General features: G+C 43.0%; 3 protein-coding genes across 3 annotated transcripts in view; 1 reads left to right on the plus strand and 2 right to left on the minus strand.

The window, feature by feature from the left end:
• Positions 1 to 418: 418 nt before the first annotated feature.
• Positions 419 to 24,729, plus strand: part of LOC108093614 (AF4/FMR2 family member lilli) — a 144,791-nt gene continuing 120,480 nt past the window's right edge. Inside the window, 1 exon segment of the mRNA XM_017193743.2 lies at positions 419 to 440. The gene's annotated coding sequence lies outside the window, so the exon portion shown is untranslated.
• Positions 21,508 to 22,143, minus strand: LOC108093620. Its single transcript, XM_017193757.2, has 2 exons — positions 22,080 to 22,143; positions 21,508 to 22,024 (listed from the first exon to the last, which is right to left on the minus strand). Exon 2 carries the CDS (start codon positions 22,018 to 22,020, stop codon positions 21,655 to 21,657), a length of 366 nt encoding a protein of 121 aa, XP_017049246.1. The 5' UTR covers positions 22,021 to 22,024; positions 22,080 to 22,143; the 3' UTR covers positions 21,508 to 21,654.
• On the minus strand, positions 22,338 to 23,220 carry LOC108093618. Its single transcript, XM_017193754.1, has 2 exons — positions 23,099 to 23,220; positions 22,338 to 23,033 (listed from the first exon to the last, which is right to left on the minus strand). The coding sequence occupies exon 2, from the start codon at positions 23,025 to 23,027 to the stop codon at positions 22,596 to 22,598; it is 432 nt and encodes a 143-aa protein (XP_017049243.1). The 5' UTR covers positions 23,028 to 23,033; positions 23,099 to 23,220; the 3' UTR covers positions 22,338 to 22,595.

Consider the following 24,729-nt stretch of genomic DNA (forward strand, 5'->3'; position numbering starts at 1 on the left):
CGTCACGGAGTGGCTTTCAGTAGTTCCTGCCTGCTTGCCACCGCGACTTTCGACTCTAGACTCTCGACGGGTGGTAACCGAAGCATTTAGGCCGAATGTATAACTGCCAATCTGTCAACGTGTTTACCGACAGCCCGCGACCGAAACTGCAACCGAAGCTGCCGCGGTGTAGCAGCTAATAGGGAAATAATTAATTTCCACTTTGATGTGTGTTATGCATTTTGAGCCGAACTGGTAATTTATTCGGCAGTCGCTTGACGGCTTTTCTGAAAAACGAGCGGGTTTTCTGAAGCCGGCATCGCTGCCCCATTTCCGTATTCTTTTCGGCTTTCTCGGCTGGCCTACTTTCCGATTTGTGTCTCATCTGGTGCATTTCTACTTCTTACTTGCAGCTTCTTTTGCGTTCCGCCGACTCTCCGTCTCTGCCTTCAATTGCCCAGGTAAGTTGAACAAAAGTCTCTGATTAGTGGAGCGTTCAGCGGGAAGTCCAAAGAAAAGCGAAAAGAGGAAATTTGAGTGGGGAAACGGGAATGCTGGGGGAATTGCAGTGCACTATGTGCTTTTATGATAAATGATTTGCGATTTGTGTGCATTCGTTTGAGTTTTATAGACGTTTCATTACCAGTTCCCCACCAACAATTCTCGTTGGCGCATCGTAAAAAATGATTCCGCCTGCAACGCAGAATCAAATCAAACTGCATGGAAAATTGCCACGAACGGGGGCGGATTTTCCGGATGAAGGGCGGCGAGTATTTGCATGGATTTTTAGGAGCCAGTGATTTGGCTTTTAATGCATCCCGGAGGCCCCGTGCACAAAGTTGCCATTTAATAGTCATTGATGGGATTGATCTTGCAACTTTGCAGCATGCAAAGCGGGAAAACGGCTTTCAAATTGGATTAAAAGCACTTAAATTAAACTGAGAAAAGAGTTAACGCTTTTAGAAAACTCAATAAAGTTAGCTACCTGTTTAGCATAAATAAAAGTTGGACTGGTAAAAAAGCTATGAAGCTTATAAAGGTAAAAGTAAAGATTTTGAAATTATAATTTATTAACATTAGATATAGTGAGCTGCGGCAAACACACAAACTAATTAAATATTTTGATTGAAGATATTTTTTTTATAGATTAAAAGCAATTTAAAATATAGCCACTTTCAGTTCAAAACAAGCAATCAAACAAGTTCGAGCGATGGCCACGAAAGTTGCAGTCACGAATCAATCCATCAAGCGTCGCTCGTGGAACCGATTGACTTGTTGACCACCTGAGAGGTGTTGACTGCTGAGTGCTGACTGCTGACTGCCATCAAATTCCAGGCAGCTTCCACTCGAAACGAGAGCCAAGGAATCAAAAGTTTGCCGGGGTCGTGGCAAGTGCTTTTCACCCCTTCGCTTCCTTCGGATTGAGCAGGACGCACAAAAGGGGTTCAAAAGGTGGCAGCACCCACCCTTGGGAGAAAGCGGGTGACAAAGCCGTCACAGCAAGTATCGTGTTATCCTCTTTGCAAAAGGACACGACTCTGTCCTTTCAATGGCTTTAAAATGCAGCAATTAAACCGCAATTTCTATAAAATGCGAAAGAATACAATCCGGGTGGGGGCCAAGTGGAAGTGGAAGTGGAAGGAGCGGGACAACAATTACGAGATCCATTTAACTTTGGCAGGATGCGAAGAATGCGACACATGTCGCTAAAACTCGACGGGGAGCCAACAAAACTGGCGACACGCCGACTGAACTCACGAGAGGACACACTCGCATCCGCATTCATGTCCTGGCCGCGTTCAAAAGTCAGCAAACACAGGATAAAATAAAATAAAATCATATGAAGCGGGCAAGGAAACTTTGCTGCGTCGCTAAAAGCGCACAAATCTTTCCTTGCCAAGCTTTTCAGAATATGAACCAAAGCAATGCACAGAGAAGATTTTATATTTTTTGCTAATTAACATGGAGAATTTAAAATGGTAAAAATATATTTTTAGTTGGAACCCAAACTATTCTTCGGGCGAACTAGCTAAGCAGCTAATTTATATTTTATAATGACATTTTTTTTAATATAAAGGGGAGAATATTGTAATTTCTTGCTGTGCGCAAGGACGACAGAGTCGCAGCATCAGACAATCAGCACAGGATGTTTTTGCGCTCATTATGCGCCAGCTGCAGCTGCAGAAAATTTTTACGCCAGCTTGTGTGTGTCCCTGTATCCTTTTGTTGATCCCTCACATAAACATTGAGCCAAAGAAGTCAAACGAAGGAGGCAAATTTTGATACTCTTTTAAATGTACGAAAAATCATACTCTTTTAAGGAGTAACTAAAATACATTTTTTCTGAGTTCTTTAAAATGTATAATGATTCATATAACATTTTTTAAGTAAAAATCCAAAAGTCACTTCCTTATTTAAATATGCACTCACATTTGAACTAGTTTTGATCAAAATAGACTGAATCCTATAAACAACATAATCAGTGAAAGAGGCGTTTAACGTAAAGCCTGTAAGTGTTACTGACTTACAATGTGGTCAAATCGGTTAATTATCTAGTCTGAACTAGTCTTGTATCGGTTATGAAATGGCAATAAAACTGGCTACTAGTTGATTGGGGCGCGCTAATAAAAAAGTTTGAAAACGGGGAATTTTTTAATCGGTGCCAATTCGGTTCGATTTGGCATATCTAAACTTTACTAGCTGGCCTGAGGATAAGATACAATTTTAGATAAAAGTTAAATTTATTTCCTTTTAATTACTAACGCTATGAAAACAATTTATTTAAAAACTGCTTTTTAGGCTTTTATATGGCAGTAAAAAGTATTTTATTGTGGCATCTCAACAAGACCTCACATTTGAAAAGGGTATGCAATTCGGAACCACATTCAGATAAAAATGTCTATTTTGTGCTTTGTGTGTGTACGAGTATGTAAATAAATAAAAGTGATGTACTATGTGTGTCCCCGCTCGCTGCATTCTTTGAGTGTGCTTTATTCACAGGTGCGGGTGTGAGTGCGGGCTTGAATATGAGTCTGGGTGGCAGTGGGAAGTGGGAGTACGAGTGGGTCTATGTGTGTAATTGAGTTTCACTTGGCGAACAGACGACCGTCTGACATTGACTTTATTCAGAGCAACGCCTGTTGGCAAGACAAACAACTGAGACACAACGACTCCGGGATTCGGAGAAAGGGATTCGAGGAAATGCGGAGACAGGAGAAAGGAGAGCTGCCCGATTCAGATCTTATTTTCTGGAGTGCAAGCAGAAGTCAGAGGGGCTTAATGCACTTAAGAATTATGTGAGCCATGACAGGGAAAGGCCAAAGAATTATGCGGATTGTTGTTCGCAACTTGTTTTGTCGCCCAAACTTGCACTCAGATTAGGAAAATTGTTTTTGCAAGATGAGTTGGTAAATTGAGCTCGCAGTTTTGCCATTTATAAGCCTCAAAGTTCATTTTATGTGGCGACTGTCAAACAATGCCTTCTTTCCAGAGAACATATAACTCCTTGGTAAACAAAATTGTATTTAAATTTACTCACATTTAGGATAATTAATCTATTTGAGAACTAAAACACATTTCTTGTGTGCCTGACTAAAAGCGTTTTTGGTTTTAAATACCAGAACATTAAGCACCAATTTCTGCGGCGTATATTCTCTATGCAGATTCCGAAATCCCGACCATCATTGACATAATTCCTCACCGAAATCGACATGAATATTTAGTATCGGCCGCAAATATGACGGGATTAAAACCGTAAAAAGAAACGCCAGCATAATTGTCGAGTTGTGTGCAGCCAACAGCAGTCAAATGCGATTGACAAACCCACAGTACACACATATCGAAATCGGGGAGAGGTGCTAGAAAAGAGCCACAAAATCCACACAATGCCAAACACCACTGCGACTGATGTTGCGGGGTGAAAGTCTGGGGCAAGGGGAAGGTGAAATGATAAAACATCGGCATTTGCAACGGCAAAATACTGAATAAGTGATTCAATGAAGTGAATCGGTGATTGAATGCCAGCGTTGGGGATGTGGGGCAAAACGGGTTGCAGATTGGGGACTTTCCGAAACCTTTTGTAACCGATTTGCCTGCGATTATGGGGCTCTCGTGCCTTCTCTGCAGAGCTTGTATTTAGCACTCTTTTGGGCTTTCCTCTTGCCAGGAAATACTCAAGGGATAAACCGGGTATGCCAGGTGGGTTCGAGTTTCGAGTTTCTCTCTGCAATTTCAGTACACTTTTAGGGTCTATCTTGAGAATTCATCGGGTAATGGTTAAACAACAAATATGACCTTTTGCAACAGTCAGTGGTTCTTGGTTCTTAAAGATTTTAATTTAATTTTTGTAGAGGTAAAGTTAGAGGTAAGATAAAGCAAAGTAGGGATTACATTTTTGTAAGTTTAACAAACATTAATCCATTCCTTTGGGAACCTCATGTTCGATTACTCTCCCCGGAATCGATTGTCGAATCTTTTGTCTTATTTTGGTGCTTGGTGTTTGGGTTGGGGATTGGGATTACGCTCTTTTTTGGTGTCGGCTGTGCCTAATTTGGAGACCATTTCGCATCGCTAATGCTGCCGCCGGTGGCGTGAGTTCGCGTCAGTTGGCAACAGCAGCTCGGTGGTCGTGGCAGCCTGGCCAACATGCCAGACCGCTGCCACGCCTCCCAATCTGGTGCCGCCCCTGGACAGGGTCCCCTCAATCCCACCCAGTCCCCCTCAATCCCTTTATCCCCCCAACGCCCCTTGTCCTCGTGTGGCGGCTGTCATGTCGCTGCATTCACTCGTGCATACATGAAAGTCAATTAAGCGTATTAAGTGTGTATGTGTGCATGTACATGGCCATGTGTGAGTGCGACGCCCTCCCCGTCCTGTCCCCAATATCCTTTCTCCGCTCCACGCTCCCCTCCCCCCTTTCCCCTCTCCCCATCTCCCTGTATCGCGCTTATCATGACATTTCTTGGCATCGCCATCAAACAACAAACGTTGTCGCCCCCCTCGATTTCCTGATTTCCCGATTTCCCAACCCTTCCGTGCATTCCGACTTGCAACCCTTTTTGCAGCGGATTTGCCTTGATTTCTGTCGTTTCGATTTCTGTGTGAATTGTTTGCGGCTGATTGCGGTTCTTAATTTGCTTAAAGATATACCAGAACACAGAGGGGAAGGAATGCTGAAGGGTAGAAGGGTCACAGAGTAATGCAATCTCGTTTCGGTGGTTTCCTGCGGGAATTTCTAAGTTTATTTGATCTTTGGTAGTGGGACTTTTCAGAGCCATGAGTAAATCAACAAGCAAAGAAGTCTTCTGAAAAAAAGCATTTCTTGGTCTTAACACTCTTTTTTAACAGAATACTTTGAGGTAATAATGTTACTCTTCTGATTTCGCTTTTAAGATTCCTGTTAAACCTTTCGTTGATCCTTGGCTCCTCGTACACCGAACACCAAAAGATTGTTGTGTTGAGCAAATATTTACAAATTCTCATTAGGTTGGTTTGCTTTTCAAACAGCAACTCCATTAACATATCCCACTGGCAGGGAAGCCGCTCCCCTTGTCTTCCCTTCCCTTTCCTTCCCTCCTCCCGTGCAATTTCTCCACTGTTCCTTGGCTGCGAACAGAAGACACGAAATTACGCATACGCCATGTGGTGTGGGGATTGGTGGCAGCAGGACTGTTGCATTCGGCAAAGTGCAGAGGATAAGCCGAGCACACTCACACACACACACACACACAGAGCAGCCAGGACACATGTGAGTCTCCTTTTGGAGTGTTAATTGTCGTATGCAAATTTTTGCGCATGCACAAAATGTAACAAAACACGATTTTGAAAGATGCAAATTGGGTGTTGTTGTTGCTGCCGCCGGAGCGGTGCGGTGCGTTGCGGAGAGCTGAGTAGAGTGTAGAGGGTACAGTGTAGGGGGAGTGGAGTGGAGTGGAGGGGGTGAAGTGTCAAAATAAGCTTTAAATTACGACACCCTTCAGCCGGGAGTCCTGGACTGGGCTTCTCCCACCCTTGAGCTGCTGATCCTGCTGCTGCAGACGTGCGATGTAATTTGCAACTGACAAGAGTGAAAGTTATGCGAAGGGCAGCACAAAAAGTGTCAGGATCCGGGAGGATTGGCTGGATTGGGCGGACTGGGCGGATTGGGTGGGATGTGGTGGCAATTCGGGGGAGGACCTGCAGTGGCTCCAGTTCGGTTCGTTTTTGGCTGCCAGGGACAGCCGCATGCGTGATTGTGACGTTTGATTAGGTTGCCTTTGTCGAAATGTTAATTTGTCCATTGAAGGTGAGCCCTGGCTGTTGGATGCTGGTTGCTGGTTGCCGGTCGCTGGGTGGCAGGCACATTTATCAAGCCGCTCCGGCTCTTCCGACCGCCTCCAAATTGTGGCATATTGTTTGTGGCCAAGGGGGAAAACAAAGCCTGCCGTTGACTGCTGCATCTCGGATAATTATCGATTCAAAGCCAGCCCCAAGATCGCATAACTCAGACGGCTAAACTGCTCGGGTTTCGGGGGCAAACGTTAAACTTACCCTGGCGTCATTTTCAAATTGAGACAAATTTGCCGTCGCCGGAATTTACTTAAGGCCATCTCACTTATTACACAATTGACAAAAGACACAGACGCATAATTGCCGTATAATAATCATAATCCGCACAAAGCAAACACACTCAAAGTCTGCCAACTTGTCCACTAATTAAGAAGACAAACTCCGGCCACTGTGTGGATTTTTGAAGTGAACTATTTGGGCAGGACTTGTGCCAATATACGTAACTTAGTTTCGGCTGTGTTCTTAATAATGCAAGTCCTCCCGTCTCCTTGGCTCCTTGTGTCTCCGCAGCCGACTGAGAAGCACTTCATTTGGTATTCAAATGACTCAGTTGGCTTCGATAGATACCCGGTTATAAACTGGGCTCTCGGCTCTGTTTGCGAATGATTAGTTAACTGAATATGAGAAGGGATTGGATCTGATATGCGATGCTAAGTATTTAATTAAAGCAAACCGAAACAGTGGCAATAATGTGTTTTATTTAGTTCTAAGAAAGTGTGCTTTAACAATTATTAAGTAGAAGTATCTTAGTGAAGTTCTATCTTGATTTAACGACAATAAGGAAAATAATTCAGCTCCATAACATCATGAAGTTGATTTTTTAATAGCTTGCACCATTAAAAGGCAATAAACTCCGGCTTCTCTGGCATTTTGGATTCCCTGGCAGCAGCATCAGCCAAACACTTCCGTTTATGACCGATCTCCCTCCCTAACTCTATATCCTTTTTTCATGCCTCACACAAAGTGTCAAGTGGTTGAGTGGCATATTCGCTTGCCTCCTGCTAACAAAAATGGAGCCTGGAAAAAAGTGCCAGGAAGCCAAACAGCCGACATTTCTACGTGCCAGACATTCAAACCGCATGCTCACACTCGTGTGCTGGCCCACATTCGCACATACGGGGGGCTCACTGTGCACATTTCCAGCTCAATTGCGCGCTCAATGAATAATTTAGTTGGAATTTTCAGCGCACTTTTTGTCATGATCTGTGTGTCTGTGTGTGAAACAGAGTGCAGCAAACTCTCCAGCCACCCCAAGAGGTCCACCCCAAACTTCCGCCCATTCAGTCATAAAATTTATGCGTTTTCCCCACACTTTATAACCAATCTGAAAAAAAGTCTCGCGCAACAGTTGAAAATGTTCTAAACTCAAACTCCCATGAGCTTTGGAAAGAGGATTGCACCATGTCTGGGTCGTAAATAAATTTTGTGATATTTTGCGAAATAATTTCAACAACTGGTTCTCATTTTTCACAAACAACATTATTTTCGATCTTTTTTTTTGCAGTATATCGGTAAGAAGGATCCGAAAACCAGGAGCTTTACTGATTTTTAAAGTTAACAGCCAAACCTAACAACCCAAATCACTTTTTAATTGAAAACCATGTGGGAATTGCATTATTTTAGTCGCAAACTCAAAGACAAAACATTTGGCTATGAAATAACAGATTTTCATTGGGAAATCGTCTCGTATCTCGACTAAAAATGGTCCTAAAACAAAAAGGATGATTGTTTTTTACAGCTGACCACCTAGACTGATCCCAATCATTATTTGGCAAACTAAAAAAAATCAAATTTTATCCAATTTTCGCGATTTTGGTAAGGGGTAATGGCCAAAAATAATAATTTTGGGATTTAAACGCAAATCGATTGGCAATGTCGTTACGAGTTTAACAAGGTATTACTTTCCATATTTAGAACGTTTTTTGAGCTTTTTCGGTCAAATTACTGATTTTTCCACCGAAAATCTGGATTCGGCCTTCTGGCCAAAAAATCGATACTTTATTGGCAGTTTTTTGATGATAAGTTGGACAAACAGTTTACCACAACTAAATTAACTCCCAATTTTTTAAGCTGATAACCAAAGTTAATCATTCCACAAGCCTTTTAGGCTAAGATCTCGTCGTTAAAATAACATCTCTTAGTATAAAAACTATAAACTATTTAAATGTTTCTTATATTTTATTATTTGGTTCAGACATGTTGAAAGGTGTTCCATTAAACTTTAAAGTAATCCCATTTTTCCAATGTCAGATCAATTTGCTTTAAACCTGACGGATTGAGGGACAAAGTGTGCGTGAGATGGGCTTGGCTGGGAACAATGGCAATGCTCATAATTTCGAGTTGGAAAAGTGAAAAGCCCATTAATCATATGGCCAGAGCCTTTCTGACCCAAAGGCTTGCCCAGAGACTGGGACCTGCAGCAAAAAGAAAAGCTGAAAACTGCAACAATTTCGGTTGAAGGCGAAGAAAGCCAAGGAGAAACTGATGACCAAGGGAGGGTGGCAGGGGGGGAGGGGGGATGGGGACGCACTCATAAATCATAAAATTCCAAGCCCGTCGTAGTCATCTATATAATCTTGGCCAAGGCTCGTGGCTACTGAAAGGTATTTTCCCGGCTATGATGCAGCAATTTGTAGCTGGCAAAGTGTGAAATTGCGTTTGCAACGCGGATTGTTTTTCTTTTGTGCCAATTCAATGGATATTTCTTTGACGGTTTCTCAAGAAGTTAGCACAATAAAGGCAAATCCATCTAATTGCTTAAAACATTTTCCAGCTTTAACGCAAGTAAATCCACAAATAAATCAATTAGGCCCGCTTGCACCCATTTAAAAACCCTGGAGTCCCGCTCCCAATTCCATTTAAACTCGACCCGAACCAAGTGTTGTCCTGCAGAAATGCCAGACGCCTGGGCTAATTGATATAAACGACTGTCTCCTACGGTTCGTAATACAAAGTACAAACGAAAAAAGAAATAATGGAAACGCTTACGGAGAAAGGTAGCGGAAAGGACCTGGCACAGCTTTCACTGACTTGGCTGCTGTTCTTTTTATTAAAATTTATGCTTGGGCCCCGGATGAAAGTTGCACTTTTTCTAGACCTTCAGCCTTTAAGTGTTTGGTCTAGGGAAATTTCGCACATCCATCCTGCAAATGCGAGGGCAGCAGCGTCTACAGGAGCCGCCTAATGCAATTCCACACCATTATTTTCACCTGCCAGGTTTCAGCCGAACACACCGAGCCAGTCTCGATGCGAACCGGAGCCATGAATCGCTCCAACTTTGAAAACCACTGACATGCAACAGAATTTATAATCGTATACGAGGCAACACTATCCCGGTTGCTCCTGCAACGGACTCCTTTACACCTTATATCAATAGGGAATCGGATAGGAAATTTGAAGATACCCTGCGATTAATTAAAACACAGAAGGTTTTTTCGATAAACTTCTAAGCAATAAATTATCATATTAAATTGAATGCATACTTGTTAATACTATATTTATATTTATACTTATACTTGTTGGTTAGATATAATTCTAAAATTATTTTAAGTTCTTCGATAAATTTCGGAAAACCCCTAGTAAGGGTATAGAGCTCACGATACGAATTTTGCGTACGCTGGTTATGAGCGCGGGTGTCACAAAGTGGGCGTGTCGATTGCATCACGCCGCACAGGCAAACAGAGTGAAAGAGACGGAGAAGGGAAAGGTGAAAGAGAGGGGAATATTCCAGGACCAAGCGTTGGCTGCAAAAGTGCGTGTCTCGATTTCTACATAATTAAACTACGTCAGCTTGTCCGTTGCAAGCGGCTGCCTGTGTCCCCGCTCCCTCCCTTTCCCCCATCACTTTCTCCCTCTCTCCCCCCCCTCCCCTCTCCCTCCCCCATCCCCTTATTACCACTTCCGGCTTGCACCGGTTCAAAAACACTGTTTGGCTTGGTTTAGTTGGCCGTCGGTTCGCTTCAGTTCAGTTAACTCGCCTCGGATCGTATAGGTTCGCCTTCGTGCCCCAAACTCCGGATTCTGCCGGACAACTTTGGCGCTAAAACTTTTTAATGCACGTGCCCCAACGAAGGACGAGCGGGGTGTTAATGGGTGGGCACAGGAAGGACAGGTGGGCCGGTCCAGGAGCAGACCGGTTGACTTTGGAGTCGATCAGGCGACCAATGTGTCTGAGGAAAATGAGCGTTCTGTTTGCTAAATAATTACAGTTCCTACAGATTATTTAAAGAAAAATTTAGGGAATGGTAAATTAACTTTAGAACACATGAAAGTATTTCAAAATGTATGTAGTGTAATAATATATTGCAAGCTTAATGAAATATTTAGTTCATGTATATTTATACATATTTAAAAACTAACTTAACAATACAAAATTTTACTTTATCTAAGGGATAGCAGATAACTCCATAATTATGCTAAAGACTCAATTTACTTGGCAGTCAAACCCCAATTAGACACATTCGTGGGGTGCACACTTAGCCTGCAGTTTGTGTCTTGCCTTCCGTGGAGCAACTGCGTCTGGCTCGTTTGCACGAAAATTTGCTGGAATTATTTCGAGCAGTTCTAAATTTCGCAATAACGAGCCGCATTTGACGGGCATACAAATTGCAATTGCCCCCGGTGGCCCACACTCCCCCTTCCTTCCTTCACTCCTTTGGTGGCGCCCAGCATCATCTGGGCCTCGGCTTTGTAAACTTTGCTTGTGCGTGAGTGTGTGTTAACTTGTTCCTTCGATTGCGCAAAGTTTGGCTCGAAGGATACTACATAATTAAATAGCTGAAGCAGGCCACATGCAGCGCAACAACAAATGGGATTACAACAATTTAAGTTGCGCCATCTTTGGCAAAGATTTGGCCAAACTCAAGTGGGAAAATATTTGTGCAAAGTTTTCAGTTCGTTTTTCCGTTTTTTTTTTTTTTTTGCTCTTGTCTTGGGGGCTTATTCTGCCTTTTCTTTCGGGTTTTCATGCTGTGGCAATCTTTTTGATTTAGCTGCGGAGCCATTAACACGGATTGATTGCCCCAAAGGACAAAAGACGGCAAGTGGCTTAAAGGACAAGCGTCAAGCGTTTTCCCGTTTCCCAGGGCAAGGACATCGCTCGTGGGTGGCAATTCCGCAGATGGGGGGGCGGAAAATTGGACTGGGCTAGATGGATGGTGTGCGTGCAGAGAAATTGAAAAGTGGCTGCCTGTCGACGTCTCTCTCACGCACTTGCTCCCCATTTTTTGCCCTTTGGCTTTCGGCAATTGATTCGAGTTTGATTCCTCCACGTTTTTTCCACTGGCTCTTGGCCGTCGCAGCAGATCGGTTTACGGTTTACCAGTCTGGCGTCTATAGAGATTAATCCCCGTAATCCCATTAAGGCGGGAAGCGAAAACATTCTGAGCAAAATGTGAGGAAACTCGGAGTTATTACTATAAAGGGTCGTACAGTCGTATTGTAGCTTTGTAAACAGCTTCTCCCGAAATCACAAACCTAACTCACATTTACAACTAATATTTTAAATAATAAGTTTATAAGATTTTAATATAATTTTGAAAACTTCTGTATCTGAATTAAGTTAAATAAATTGGTTAATAAAATGCATTAATACCACTTTCTACGATTATAGATTATAGATACTTATAGATTACTTTTCTTTACTCACCATCGCAATTATGAAGTAAAAAGTCGTGACAGAAATCGCTTCTCAGCTGGGCCATAAAATGCCAACCGATTTTGCTGCAGGAGCGCCAGAAGGCAGAGGTTATCGATTAAACAGCCGCACCAGCGAAAGGCTCTTCCTGGAAACCTTTAATATTCTCTTTCCCCGCCCACACATGCTAATAAGAAAAGCTTTGTTGTGCATTTCCTTCCGGTTACGTGGCCAGACGTTGAGGCGCATTTGCGAAATTGAAGACGAAGTGCCAGCGCCAGCAGAATTGCGGGCAAGCCTTAAAAACGTAAATTGAAAACTTTGTCGGTCGCTTCGGTCGGTTCGTTGGTTGGCCCGAAAGTGTGCTATATATATACGGACGTGTATATGTATATACAGAGCCGGCTGTGCGTGCCATGTCAACATAATTCAGCCCCTGATTGAACGAGCTGCAGGCCATAAAAGCGACAGTAGACGACATAAAACGAGGCACCGTTTTGTCGCGGAAACTTTGGCTAGTTTTAAAATCAAATGCCTCATTTGTAGGGCTTACGACGGAGTCGCAAAACAGCCGGAGAACCCGCAAAGATTAATTTGTTATTGCCGTCCTGGAGGACGGAGCTGTGGAATTTTTAGCGCAGCACTAAAGGTGCAAAGGAATTTAATTAAATGTTCTTCCCGTTGCGGAAACTTTTGCAGCACTGCAGCCGGAGCTCCTGGATTCCCAGGACAATGCCATCCAGTTGTCAGGCAGCCATTTCGGTGGTCGCCTCAATCCTTTACCCTCTCCCTTTTCCCTTTCCCGCCACGAAACCAGCTCAATAAACTAAACAAATTTGCAGGAGCCTAGGGCCCCGACTCTCCCATAAAGAACAACAGAATGGGGACAAAGCCAGTGCGGAGTGCAAACAAAAGTCACTTGTTCTTGTTGAATTAAAATTGCAGGACAGGCAGGAATAGTTGGGGAATATTTTGATTTTAGGGCTTTATACTCTAGCTTCGCTTCTTGAAGGAATTTATGGTGTTCAAATGAATAAATACATAAAATATACATAAACAATACACATCGCTATTGTTAATTAACTAAGATACTGAGAGGAATATGTGGGATGAACTATATATTTTTGGTTATCCCTTTGATATAACGCGGTTATACAGACCAAATTTAATAAGCATTTAAGACACCTTTTTAAAGTTTATTATCCCGTTAAGCAACCCATTCATATACCGCTCTTGAAGGCTTTAGCACACCCTTTGACTATCGATTTGAACTCGTTTTGGGCAGAACTTCGAAATGGATGGCTGCCGTACCGCATCCGTCATAATCAACCGAGTAACAGTCCGGTTCTGACCACAAAGCCTGCCACCTCCTCGTCGCTGCCCCCCTCGATTGTTCCGCCTTCAGCTGGCCAGCCAACAGACATCGACATCTGCATCTGCATGCCATTCAATGGAGTTTAAAGAGTTCATAATCCAAAGTGTACACAAGACCAGACGACGGAGCCGAAGCCCAGCAGCCAGGAGCTAGTAAAACAAACTGATCAATGGGCTATAATACGACGGACAGGCGGACAAGGACAGCCCTTTTGAGCAGGAGAAAGGGCGAGAGCCTGGCCGGCAGAAAAAGCCAGACAGACATAACATGGACAGCTGGCATGAAAAATTATTTACTGCAAGAAAAATCGCATGCAACATTTTTGCACCCGACCAGAAAGAGGAAAAGTGAACAGGAATGGGCTTTTACCGGAGTAGAGAATTTCGCGTGATTGTTTTAGAAAACTGTTACATCTTTTAAATCAGAAATGGATTCTGATTTCCACATAACAATAAATTACATGCATTGAATGGGAGCATGTTGTTTACGATTTAAGATAAGTAATTTCGTTTCCTATATATATATTTGGAAGATAAAAGCCCTGTTCCGTGTCACGCTGCGATCTCTATGGGTGCCAGGACCCTGAGGGCATAACGTGAGTGACGACGCATCGAGAGCGGGTTGTGTGCACCACCACCCACCGACGGGAGCCACCGCACCACCCGGAAAGCCCGATGACCAGCCGCATGATGAAGTTGCCAATGATGATGGTAGCTGGTGGATGGTGAGTGGTGAATGGTGAATGCTGGATGCTGGATGGTAGGTGGCTTCTGGGATCCGGGATCAGGGAGCGGAAAAGCGGAGACCGAAGGCCGAAGCCCGTGCGAATGCGAATGCCGATGAGGATGACTGTGCAGGCGACACAATAATGCCGCCATTAATCTTCTGGCACGACTGATTTGTTTGACTTACGGCTCACGGCGACAGGCGGCATCAGGCAGAAGGGGAAAAGGGGGGCGATAAGGGGAAGGGTCTCCTGGAGAAGGGGGGCTCGTTCGGGGGGATCTGATGGCTGATGGCCGAGACAGCCACGGCTTTAAGCAGCGACTTGCCAACGCACATTGCAAAATAATTTGTGTAAATCATTCGCGCTCCCCGCCAGTGCATTATATAAGGCAAATCCCCCAGCGAAGCCGGCCATCAACACTCAGCCTGTTTTGACAGTTGTCGCCATCGCAGTGCCACAGCGCGACTCTCATAATTTGGGTCTTGTTAATGAAAGGTTTTCCGAGTTGCCACAAGCGTTGAGAGCTGAGCAGCACTTGGCGGCCAAGTTTGTGGCCAGAAAAGTTAAGTGAAAAGTAAATGACGAATAAATACTTAATTAAACAATCTTAACTGAATTGACAGCTTGTTTACAATAAATAGCTTTTAATATCAAAAACCAATATGGCTTGTTAAATATATATTTATTGCTGAGCCGCATATATATTATATTGAAAAGTGTTTTGCTCTCAAATAACCGCTGCTCAGTGTAAACAAGATGTTGCAACTTGCAGATTTTATAACAAATGTTCGCCGCATGTTCGACAATCATTATATCACACTTGTGTGCGCTGCGGCTATCGCTTTATCCCCCCATGCTCGTATAATCCCCCCACCGCCACAGACCACCGATGAACTATCACTCAGACTCACCATCATTCAGTTTTGGTCTCTGAAATGGACTTGTTCAACTATCCGATTGGCCGGCAAAAGCGAAAACGAAATGCGAAAGCGAAGCCAATCCCTGTTACCAAAGTCGACCGCAAATTACTCTCCACTTGAGTGCGAAAATTGCAGTGGAAACGAGGGGAAATGGGAGAATTTTGAGGGGGGGAAGGGGGCTCCAGAAAACGCAGTGGAGTGAAAAAAGTAGGTTGCTAGTTTCTGCACTTTGATCTGATGTCGGCGGACTGCAGTGCTAATTGAATGCTAATGAGAGCACATCAATCATCGCTGGAGAAGAGTTGTGATTGTTTTAGGATTGCTTAATGCATTCTTATACAAATATGCAATTCAGCTTCGAAATCTTAGACCTAGCAGTCACTAGAAACATTAAATGAACATCCACATCAACCATTACCTAACTTATTTTTAATGCACCTGCAGCTTCATCTCGAATCGCGGCATAAAAGCATTAGGTTCGCTGGGCTTTATTGGAAAATAAATAGCATTTTCCTGGGTATTGTGAAAATCTTTCTTTATTCATCGCCTTGACTAGAAGCACGCCCACAAATATTTATGGCCGGAGTCCGCGAAACAATGAAATTTCAATGAGTGCCTGCCAATTTCGAAGGCAATTTCTTTCCCATTTTTATTCACTGCGCAGTGCCAGAAAACGCAACGATGGACAGCTGTCCAGTTTGAGTTGAGTTGAGTGGCCAGGACCAGGAAGCAAATGCCACAGCCAAAGCCAAAGCCAAAGAAAGACCAGACGGGGCCAGCTTCGTCGTTTTATCAAGCCAAAATCATAAGAAATTTGACAGAAAATTACACGACTTAATGCCGCCCACTTGGCTCGACGAAAACGGGGGACCCGCGAGGAAAACCCACAGAAGGAAAAGCGATTTGCTGTGTGGCTCTAGGCCCCAATCGAAATTAGTCAAAATTTGACTCGGGTTAGACAAATGGCCAGCGTGAAATTCCGCCAAAAAATGGAGGAAAAGAAAGACAAGTCAGCGGCGCTCTCTGGCGATAATTATGAGTAATTTATTTAATGATGATTTGCATTGCGGACAAAACGTAAACAGCGAAACAGAAAAGCTGGAAAACAGTTTTTCACTTGTTTGCATCTGTGTGTTTTTTTTTTTTTGTCTGTGTGGTGGTGGCTTGTGTGTCTGCTCCTTGATAATTGCAGTTCATTTGCAGTCGTGGGTCGGTTGATATATGGCCAAAACTGTGAGTGAGTTTTTCGCCGGTCGTCTGTTGTGCATTTTTTATGGCGCCCATCAATTAAGTGGCTCGAATGAACGCCTCGGAGTTTCGCATACCACTTGCCACGTTTTAATATTAATTCACTCCTGCCCCACGAGGTAAAAATGCAGGCGCACCTAATAGCCGAAATGACCGGAGACGTAAAACTTTAACGACCCAGTCGAAAAGCCAAAGAGCAAAGTGCCAAGAAACGCGTAAACAATGTGCATCGAAATCTCAGGGCAGTTGAAAGGTGAGCGGTGGTCTTGGGGTCAGAGGTTACGCCCATCAAACGACAAATGTCGAATAAGTTTGTATATAGCTCGATACAGAAGAAAAGTGAAAGATGAGTGGATAGTTGTTGCGGCTAATTGAAAAACAGGTCTGGAATTCATTTTTGAATTCACTATAAACCAAAGGCTTTAATTGCAGTAAATTCATCATTTTTGTAATAAGGAAATCTCTGAAATTGTTAATATACTTTTAATTACAAATAATTAAATAACAATTATAAAATGCTTTCTATTTATATTAGCAATCAAGCGGGTTATAGTCAATTGAAACCCATTGAAAGGAAAAGTGTGCCACTTAAATTCGAGTATTTAATCCTCGGATTAGGGTGAGCTCTAATCTAACTGGAAAATTGTGTTTGATGCACAACTGTTTCCTGCTGTTTGTCCTTGAACCGTCTAACTAGAAAATGGGGAAAATAAAAGACTATGTATTTTCAATCAGCCAAGTGCAACAAATAACAACCAGTGTTGTTCTGTGGAAAAGATTTTCAGCCTTCCATGTTTTCTTGTTGTCTGTAGTTGTCTGGATTTTCCTGCGTGGCATTGTTTGTTTGCAGCAAATTGAACATTTTCATTAGATTTTCCTTTTCGTTACGGGGGGTGGAGGGTGGTGAAGAAAAGCCCTGGCACATTCAATTGTAATGCCCAGGAGAGCGATTCAATTGAATTTGTTTGTTTTAGTATATGGTTCATTTATTTGCAAAAACGAATGAATAAGAGCGGCGTCCATGCATTGGATTTCCCACTTCCACTTCCACCCCCAACCCAACTTTCGTGTGTAATTTGAACTTTGTCGAACTTCCGGTCAAATGGCGAAAGCTTCTGCCTCATAACATATGCCAGGTATTGTTCAGCCCCAGATCCAAGTAGTTCTTGTGTATTTCAGGTGTGCTTGTCGGGCTTACCTAACCTTCTTCGTGCCCTTTCTACGTGAAAGTTTTCCCCAAAACTTTCCTGCTCCCGCCCTTTTCCCCGGGGACCTCTTAAGATTTCATTGTGTAAATTTACTGCGGCATTCTTTGTCCTTTCTGCCAGCACATAAAACAAAGAGGTGGCCAGGGGGAAAAAATAAAGCAGAACGACGCCAAATTCAAATCGCGAACTGCTTAAAAATGAACAACAAATGAAATTCCCATAGGTGGCAGAAGTTTGCCACGTCTGCAGGCATTTAAATGGCAACGGTGGCGTATACGCAACGCCGAGGAATCTCCTCAGCTGCGCCGCCGAAAACTTTTGCAGCCTGCATCCTTCGCGTCGCTGCTCCTTTCACCTGCTTCTCAGTCTGCGAGCGGGCAACATTTAATGTCATGTTTGTAAGTTTCTAGACGATGCCAACATGTTACTTCTGGCCCGCCCCTTCGATTCCTTCGTCCTTCCCCTCCCCCCTTCTCCTGATCCCGCTTCTTCCGCTTCTGCGTTTCCTGGCGGCGGCAGAAAGTCACTTTCTGGCATTTTCACACACACCGAAAATGTCTGGAGATCTCGGGTTCAGCTACCCAATTCGCGACCTTTAATTTTCTTTAAACTGAATTAATCAAGAGACATTAAGTAAAGGCTGAATACAAAAATCTATAGGAAAACTATTTTCAACATTTACCAATTTTAATTGATATATTTATTTAAGGATTTCTTTAAACATATAAATTACTCTCAGTTTAAAAACTAAGTACCTTGTAATTGAAAACAAGATGGCTATAAGCCTTGACTCCTGATAACGATAATAGCGAAACAAGAGACACTTGCAGCTAATCCGCTTTTAAATTAACAAGGCCGAACTATAGGCAACCGACTTGTCAAAGTCAACATAACAAAAGTTTTCAATGTGCTCAGACATTTTGCTCCGATGGCATTATAAACAATTCATAAACATACTCTTACTCGTACGCAAACACCCACAACTACAGACAGCTGGGAAGATTATGTCGGAGACAATCGGATTAATATCAGACATGAACAGCTCTGAGCAGGACAAACATCAATGAGATGACAAATTCTAATGGAAGCGGATACCGAGTGGGACTATTTCTAGGGGGGAAAGCGGAAAGGGGAAGATGGGAAAAAGGATTGCAATTGCTTTGTTGGCCCAGCTAATAATGTTGATCTGATTAGCCAAGGACCGCGGGGCAATTGCTGAGTAGACTTTACAATTAAATCAGGGAAACGGCTAAATGACTGCCAGACAAATAAGTCGACTTACTTGACTTTGCACCCCCCTCTCCTCATTAGCCCCCCGCCTCCTTCGCCACCCCGAGTATGTGTCAAAAGTTTGCATTTGAAGTAATTAAATTTAAATTGAATTCACCCAGCAAGTCGGGAAAAAAATTAATAAAAGCGGGAAAAGCAGAAGGCAGCAAACTTTTTTAATCCTTTGCTCATTTGTTTTTCTTTGGGTCTTTCGTTTTTTTCTTTTTGGGGTGCGTGAAGTGGGTTTTGGGGATTGAGTTTTGGAGATGGGGTTGGGGTCTCCCTGCATTTCCGTGTTATTAAAACTTTGAATGAAAAACTTTACTGCGTAATGGATTTGAATAAAACGAAATATGCTGCAGCGACTGCACTTCAATAAAACTGTTGTATTTAATTAATAAAATGGGGAAAAACAAGTGATAAGAGCGTGCAGTAAAGGTATAGTAAAGACTTTTCAACAGAACACAAAGAAAATGGCTTGTTTTTATATAGTTAATGAGGAAATAATTTAAGAGAGATGTATTTTGTTTTTCAAAACCGCGCTTCTTGGCCAATTTACTCAGCTTGTTTCATACACACCCAGCCAAATCATTTGAACACTTTGTGAAATTCTCCCGAACTCCGTTATCGATGGTCGTAAAATGCAAGAGCTCCGAAATGAAGCCATAGAATGGCGGTGTGGCACTTGCGGAATACGGCAATGGGCTCCACGAGTGTCGCACACAACTCTTTCCACGTCCAACCAGATCCAGCTCTAATCGCTCCCAGTTCAGCGATGGCCCCGCGTCCCGCCGCAACTGTATTCCGCTGTTTTCCAGCCCACTCGCATGTTGCATCCGCTGGCGCATTGACTTTCGTGTCGCGCCCCTTCGCCAAATGAGTCACAATTAAAACCGATCCGTGGCAGAACCAACGCGGGGGTATTTGAAGTGGGATATACCCTTCAAAATATTTTGTAGTTTTATTTACATAAAGAAATACTAAGTCTATTTATGTAATTTACTATAATTGAAGATTAATTATTTTTGGATTTTATAAAAATGAAAATTCTAAGTCGGTGCATTCCCCAACCAAAATCCCCCTTGTTCGCAGTGGCCAAGGGGTATCGAAAGTCTTGCCTTGCTGGAAAGCGAAAGCGAAATTGTTATTGCAACATGCAACCGCAACTGCCAAGCAACAACAGCAATGGCAACATTAACCACTATGTGGCTGCGTCGTCTCGCAATAATTGTGAGCAAATATTACACGAAAGCGCGGACCCCACAAAAGCAGAAGAAGGGGGGCGGTGGAAAAGTCAGTGGGGGGCTGGCGATTGGCGGGGCAAACGGCGTATTATCGTGGCAGGCGATGACGATAACCGCAACAACAATGCAACATCATAATTATCGACCCCCTCCACTCCATTTTCCCTCCCCCGAACCGCTTTGGCAATTATGCCAAAAGCGCGTTTATTATGTGAAATGAAACCAAAGATAAAATATTGAATTCAACTCAAAAACTAAGCCGGGCTTAAATCATTTGAGGAAAAGCCGTCAAGGAAATCGACTGGCAAATAAAAAAAAAAGTGTGTTTGCTCGAGTAAAAACCAAAACAAAAAGCGGCGAAGAGAAGCTGAACAAAAATGTAATATGTAACGATGGCTGTTGGTGTTTTGAGTTGCTTGTCGGCGGTGCATTTTACTTTATTTAGAGCGCGTTTCTGCGGCATGTTACGAAATCAATCTGCAGTTGCATTCAAACCCCATCAACTTCGACGGCAACAGCGGCAACAATTAAGAGACTCACAGAGCCAGCACCGTTGGCACATTTTATTGATAATTAAATAATGCGAAATTAGTCGAAGAAATGCATCATGCAATCAAATTTGGAGTAAGAGAAGTAATTTCTTCCGTTGCCTCTGTGGCATTTATTTAGTTGCTGTCGATCGTGCAGAGTGTTATATATGTACATATATGGGATAGTAAAAATTAATTTAGTGTTAGGGTTATGTGTTAAACGAGCGTGAAATGAACATAAGCTCTACCGGAATAGTTATTCGAGTGTAATCTTTAATGTATTGAAAACCCTATTAAAAGTTGATAATTACTTCAATTTACTCGCATCCAAAAATGAAACTTTAAGATGGGACATAAAATTAACTTTTTGCATAAAATTAAAGAAGTGTACGAAATCCCTATGGTTTTTTAAGAGTTAGGATTGCTTACCGTTTGTTATTTTAAGAATAGAACTAACTGAACAAAATTAAACACTGCTCAGGAATTCAGACATTTGCACATATTGAACTGCGGAATGTCGCTTTAGCAGAGCCGCAGTGTCAGCGGATTGATTTACCAACACCCATTGCTAATTGACAGCGGCATTCATTAGCCTCTTCCTGTCCCCAAGCCCCCAGATCGACAATTGACAAGGGGCGGAGGGGGTTGTTTGGGGCGGGGACTTTGGCGACAGGATGATGATGGCGGGTGCAAACATGCCGCGCACACAGACACCGCTCGGTTGCATGTGCCCCAGTTTCCGTGACCGCTGCTGCCTGCCATGAATTTCCCGTTTGCCGCTGCCGATTTTCTGTTTTTTCGCTTTTTCGCCACTATGACATAATGACGCGCCGCTCGGTTTTTGATTGATCGATCGAGAGGGAAACGGGAACAGCAACTGGATGAGAAACTGGAACCGGGAGACCAGCAGCAAGGTGTCAAATTTGTTACAAATCAATAAAAATACAAAGTATAAATATAACTCACAGGCTTTGCTTACATTGAAGGCCTCTCGGCGATTTAGTAGCAATTTTCAACTTAATCTCTTAAAGTGACACTCAGCCAACAGGTTTAACCTGGCTACCCAGCTTCATTTGAAAGCGACTTTCGATGTGTTAACCAATAAATTACATTCAGCTTCTTTACAAATTAATATTTCCATTTTTTTCCCGTGAGGCAAGTCCCCAAACTACTTTGATTTCCTTAGCTTCCTTTAAATATTATCCACTGCGTTGGCCTGAATGCTTGGTGACAAATCCTTACTCTCTGTATCAGTTTCAAACTTCGATTCGGATTCCAAAACACTTTTTTCAATGTCCTCTATGCGATTTGCGGTAATGTCCTGCTTATTCGGAAGCAGCTTTTCCTGTTTGGCCAAACCGAGTTCCCGGAACATGACCCACATGACCTTAGTGGCATAAACGGCGACTGCGGCAGCAGCCAACCACGGGTGGTGCACCATGATTTGGACACCCGAGGTGGTGGTGTCAACGGAGGCACCGGTGGTGGTGTCGGGCACAGGGGCTGCCACCTCCCCGGAAGAATCCTCTCCTCCGGATGGTGCTTCCTCATCACTCATGATCCTTTGGAGAGCAGAATTACCACCATTACACTTTACAAAAAAAGTTTCCCACTTACCAGATGTAGCAGAGATTTTAAAAAATATTTTGTTATAGGACTTGTAGGCGATTGAGTTATCGGCAAAGGAATGATGTGCTTTTCTAAATATGTTGATCGGTCCCCTCAGACAGAAGCGGCAAAGAATACTAGATTCAACAACCACTAAAGACAAATCTCAGGTCTTGTGTCAAACTGAAAAAATTTTGAAGGTAGATCACGACCAATTTAAATTCAACTAAGTTCCCATTCTCCCCCATTGCTGATAAAGGATAGTCATTCCATATAATTTAGCTTTATTATACACCGTAGAATTGAAATGCAAAATATAAAACTTGATTAAAGTACCGAAATGATTTACAAGAATTTTGAAAAATGCATTAAAACGAACAATTTGTGGCCCCCTAAATGGTGTTTGAATTCCAACGTTGCTTAAGAATCCTCCCCTTAATCGCAAGCATTACAACAAGAATGTGTCCTTGTTCTGTGTGTTTGTGATTGTGTAGTGTACTAGGTCCTTCATCCCCGGTTCGAGCATCAAATGTTAGCGATCGGTACTTCTATGCGCCGGTGGCTCATGTCCAGATCGTCAATTAACGCCGGATTGGGCAGCATTCCAACATTGACTTCTTCAATGCTTTGACCAGCGGGCTCATCGTCGTCCTCCTCGTCGTCTTCATCAGTGTCGGAGACGTCTTCTACGTCGTCCTTCAGAGACTTCGACTTGGCCTGCTGGTCCTTGAGCCGCTTTTTCTGTTTCGCCAGACCGAGTTCCCGGAACTTGACCCACATGACCCTGGTGGCATAAAGGGCCACTGCGGCAGCGGTCATCCACGGGTGGTGCATCAACATCCGGGCCCCAGCGGTGGTGGTGTCAACGGGCTCAGGAGTGGTTGCTTCTGGTGGGGGGGCTGCCGCCTCACCTCCAGGAGACTCCTCACCTCCAGCGGGTGCCTCTTCTTCACTCATGTTGCACTAGAATACACAGAAGACACTACTTTATTTTCAATGTTTCCGAGAGTTAAGTTTTTTCTACTCGCCTGATAAGGCTAAAAAGCGGCTAAGTTTAAACAAATCTTTATTTTTAGTAGTTGTTAACGGTTGGGGTGATGGCGTTGGAATGAAGTGTACTGCCGACCAGATGTTTTAGGCCTTGGCAGTTCGAAAGATCGGCCTGCTGGGGTCGAAAAAAAGTTGGCGAAGCAATAAGTACGATGGGATTAGTTGGGTTTATTTAAGGTACAAATTTAATATTATTTTAACATGTCAATTAAAACTTACAAATTGTTAATTTTTATAGCCAGCAATCTGCTTCATTTTCTGGACATTATGCATAACAAAACATCGCTGATATCAATAATACAATGCTATACATTGCAATAGGTAACCAAATTACCCCACAGTACTATCAGATGGCCTACTAGGATAAAACTAAAAATCGTTTTCATATTGTTTTGAGCCCTTAAAATAATGATATCTTCAGAGTGTCCAAGTGTGCTGGCACTATCTCCCTTCAGCTGACTCTGTTTGTTCCTCTGGTGTGTGATTTATATTTCATAAGTTGATGAATTTTGTAACAAGTTGTCACATTTGCCAGCTGAGAGTTGTCGTCAGCCCCTCAGCCAACCCCTTTCCCCCTCACGATATCATTTTGGTCTCAGCCAAGCGACAAATGACACTACGCAAACAAATGCAATTTGCATTTGCATTCCAGCGTATATGTACGAATGGGCTTGCTTGTGTGAGTTGGCTTGTATGTGTGTGTGTGTGTACGTACCGGGTGGTGTTAATTTCGTAGGCAAACATTTCAGTTTCGTTGCCAGTTTTTACTTCAACCACACAACGACTTTTATTCAAATTTCCTTGCATAAAATGTGTTTATTTTTAATTATTTATTGACTTTTTATGCTTCATTAGGTATTTGTTTTTTGTGGACTGCATTTTTTCGAATTAGTTTATTCATTAATGATTCAAAGCCTTTTTTGACTCATGAACACCTGAAAATGGTTGCTGGTTTCCACTTCAGAAGCCATCCAATCTGTCATACATCCTCGATCCTTGCCATATAACTCTTCTTCAGACTTCAGAACGTCACGAGTATCAATTTCGGCTATATTGCGTTTTCGATTGGATTCGGATTGATATGTGCGGAGAAGTCACAAACATCCAATGTGCAACGTGGCGTATGAGCAACACACGGAATCCATCTCAACCTGCCACAGATGTAAACTTTGATCGATGTCCATTGCCTAAATGAAATTGAGAAGACACTTGGGAAAGCATTTCATGCATGGCCTTTCGCTGACTAAGCTTTAAATTTATCAGATATTTTCAGTTCTAGATTTAAAACAGTACAGTGTTTTCTCCTTTAAATTTCACCGTTGACATATATTTAATCACATGCCGATTAAAATATTTATCGCACATAGTGGCAGATTATTTTCTTTTTGTGCCACTTGGCGATAAAATCATGCGGCGAGAACAATGACTGATATTCCACGAGGTCTGCATAATTTACCGCTCCGGAAGTCACCGCGGAAGTCGAGAGTTTAAATGCGGCGTCTGTTTTGCCACCCCGCACAGTTTTCCTACCCATAAGTAGGCTACCCCAGCCGACTGGCACTGTGTTTTATTTTTCCTCTTTTCGTACTGCCTGCATTGTTAGCCCGCT

The sequence above is a fragment of the Drosophila ficusphila genome, unplaced genomic scaffold (assembly GCF_018152265.1).
Source record: "Drosophila ficusphila isolate 14025-0441.05 unplaced genomic scaffold, ASM1815226v1 contig_414, whole genome shotgun sequence".
In the NCBI taxonomy this organism is placed as follows: Eukaryota; Metazoa; Arthropoda; class Insecta; order Diptera; family Drosophilidae; genus Drosophila; species Drosophila ficusphila.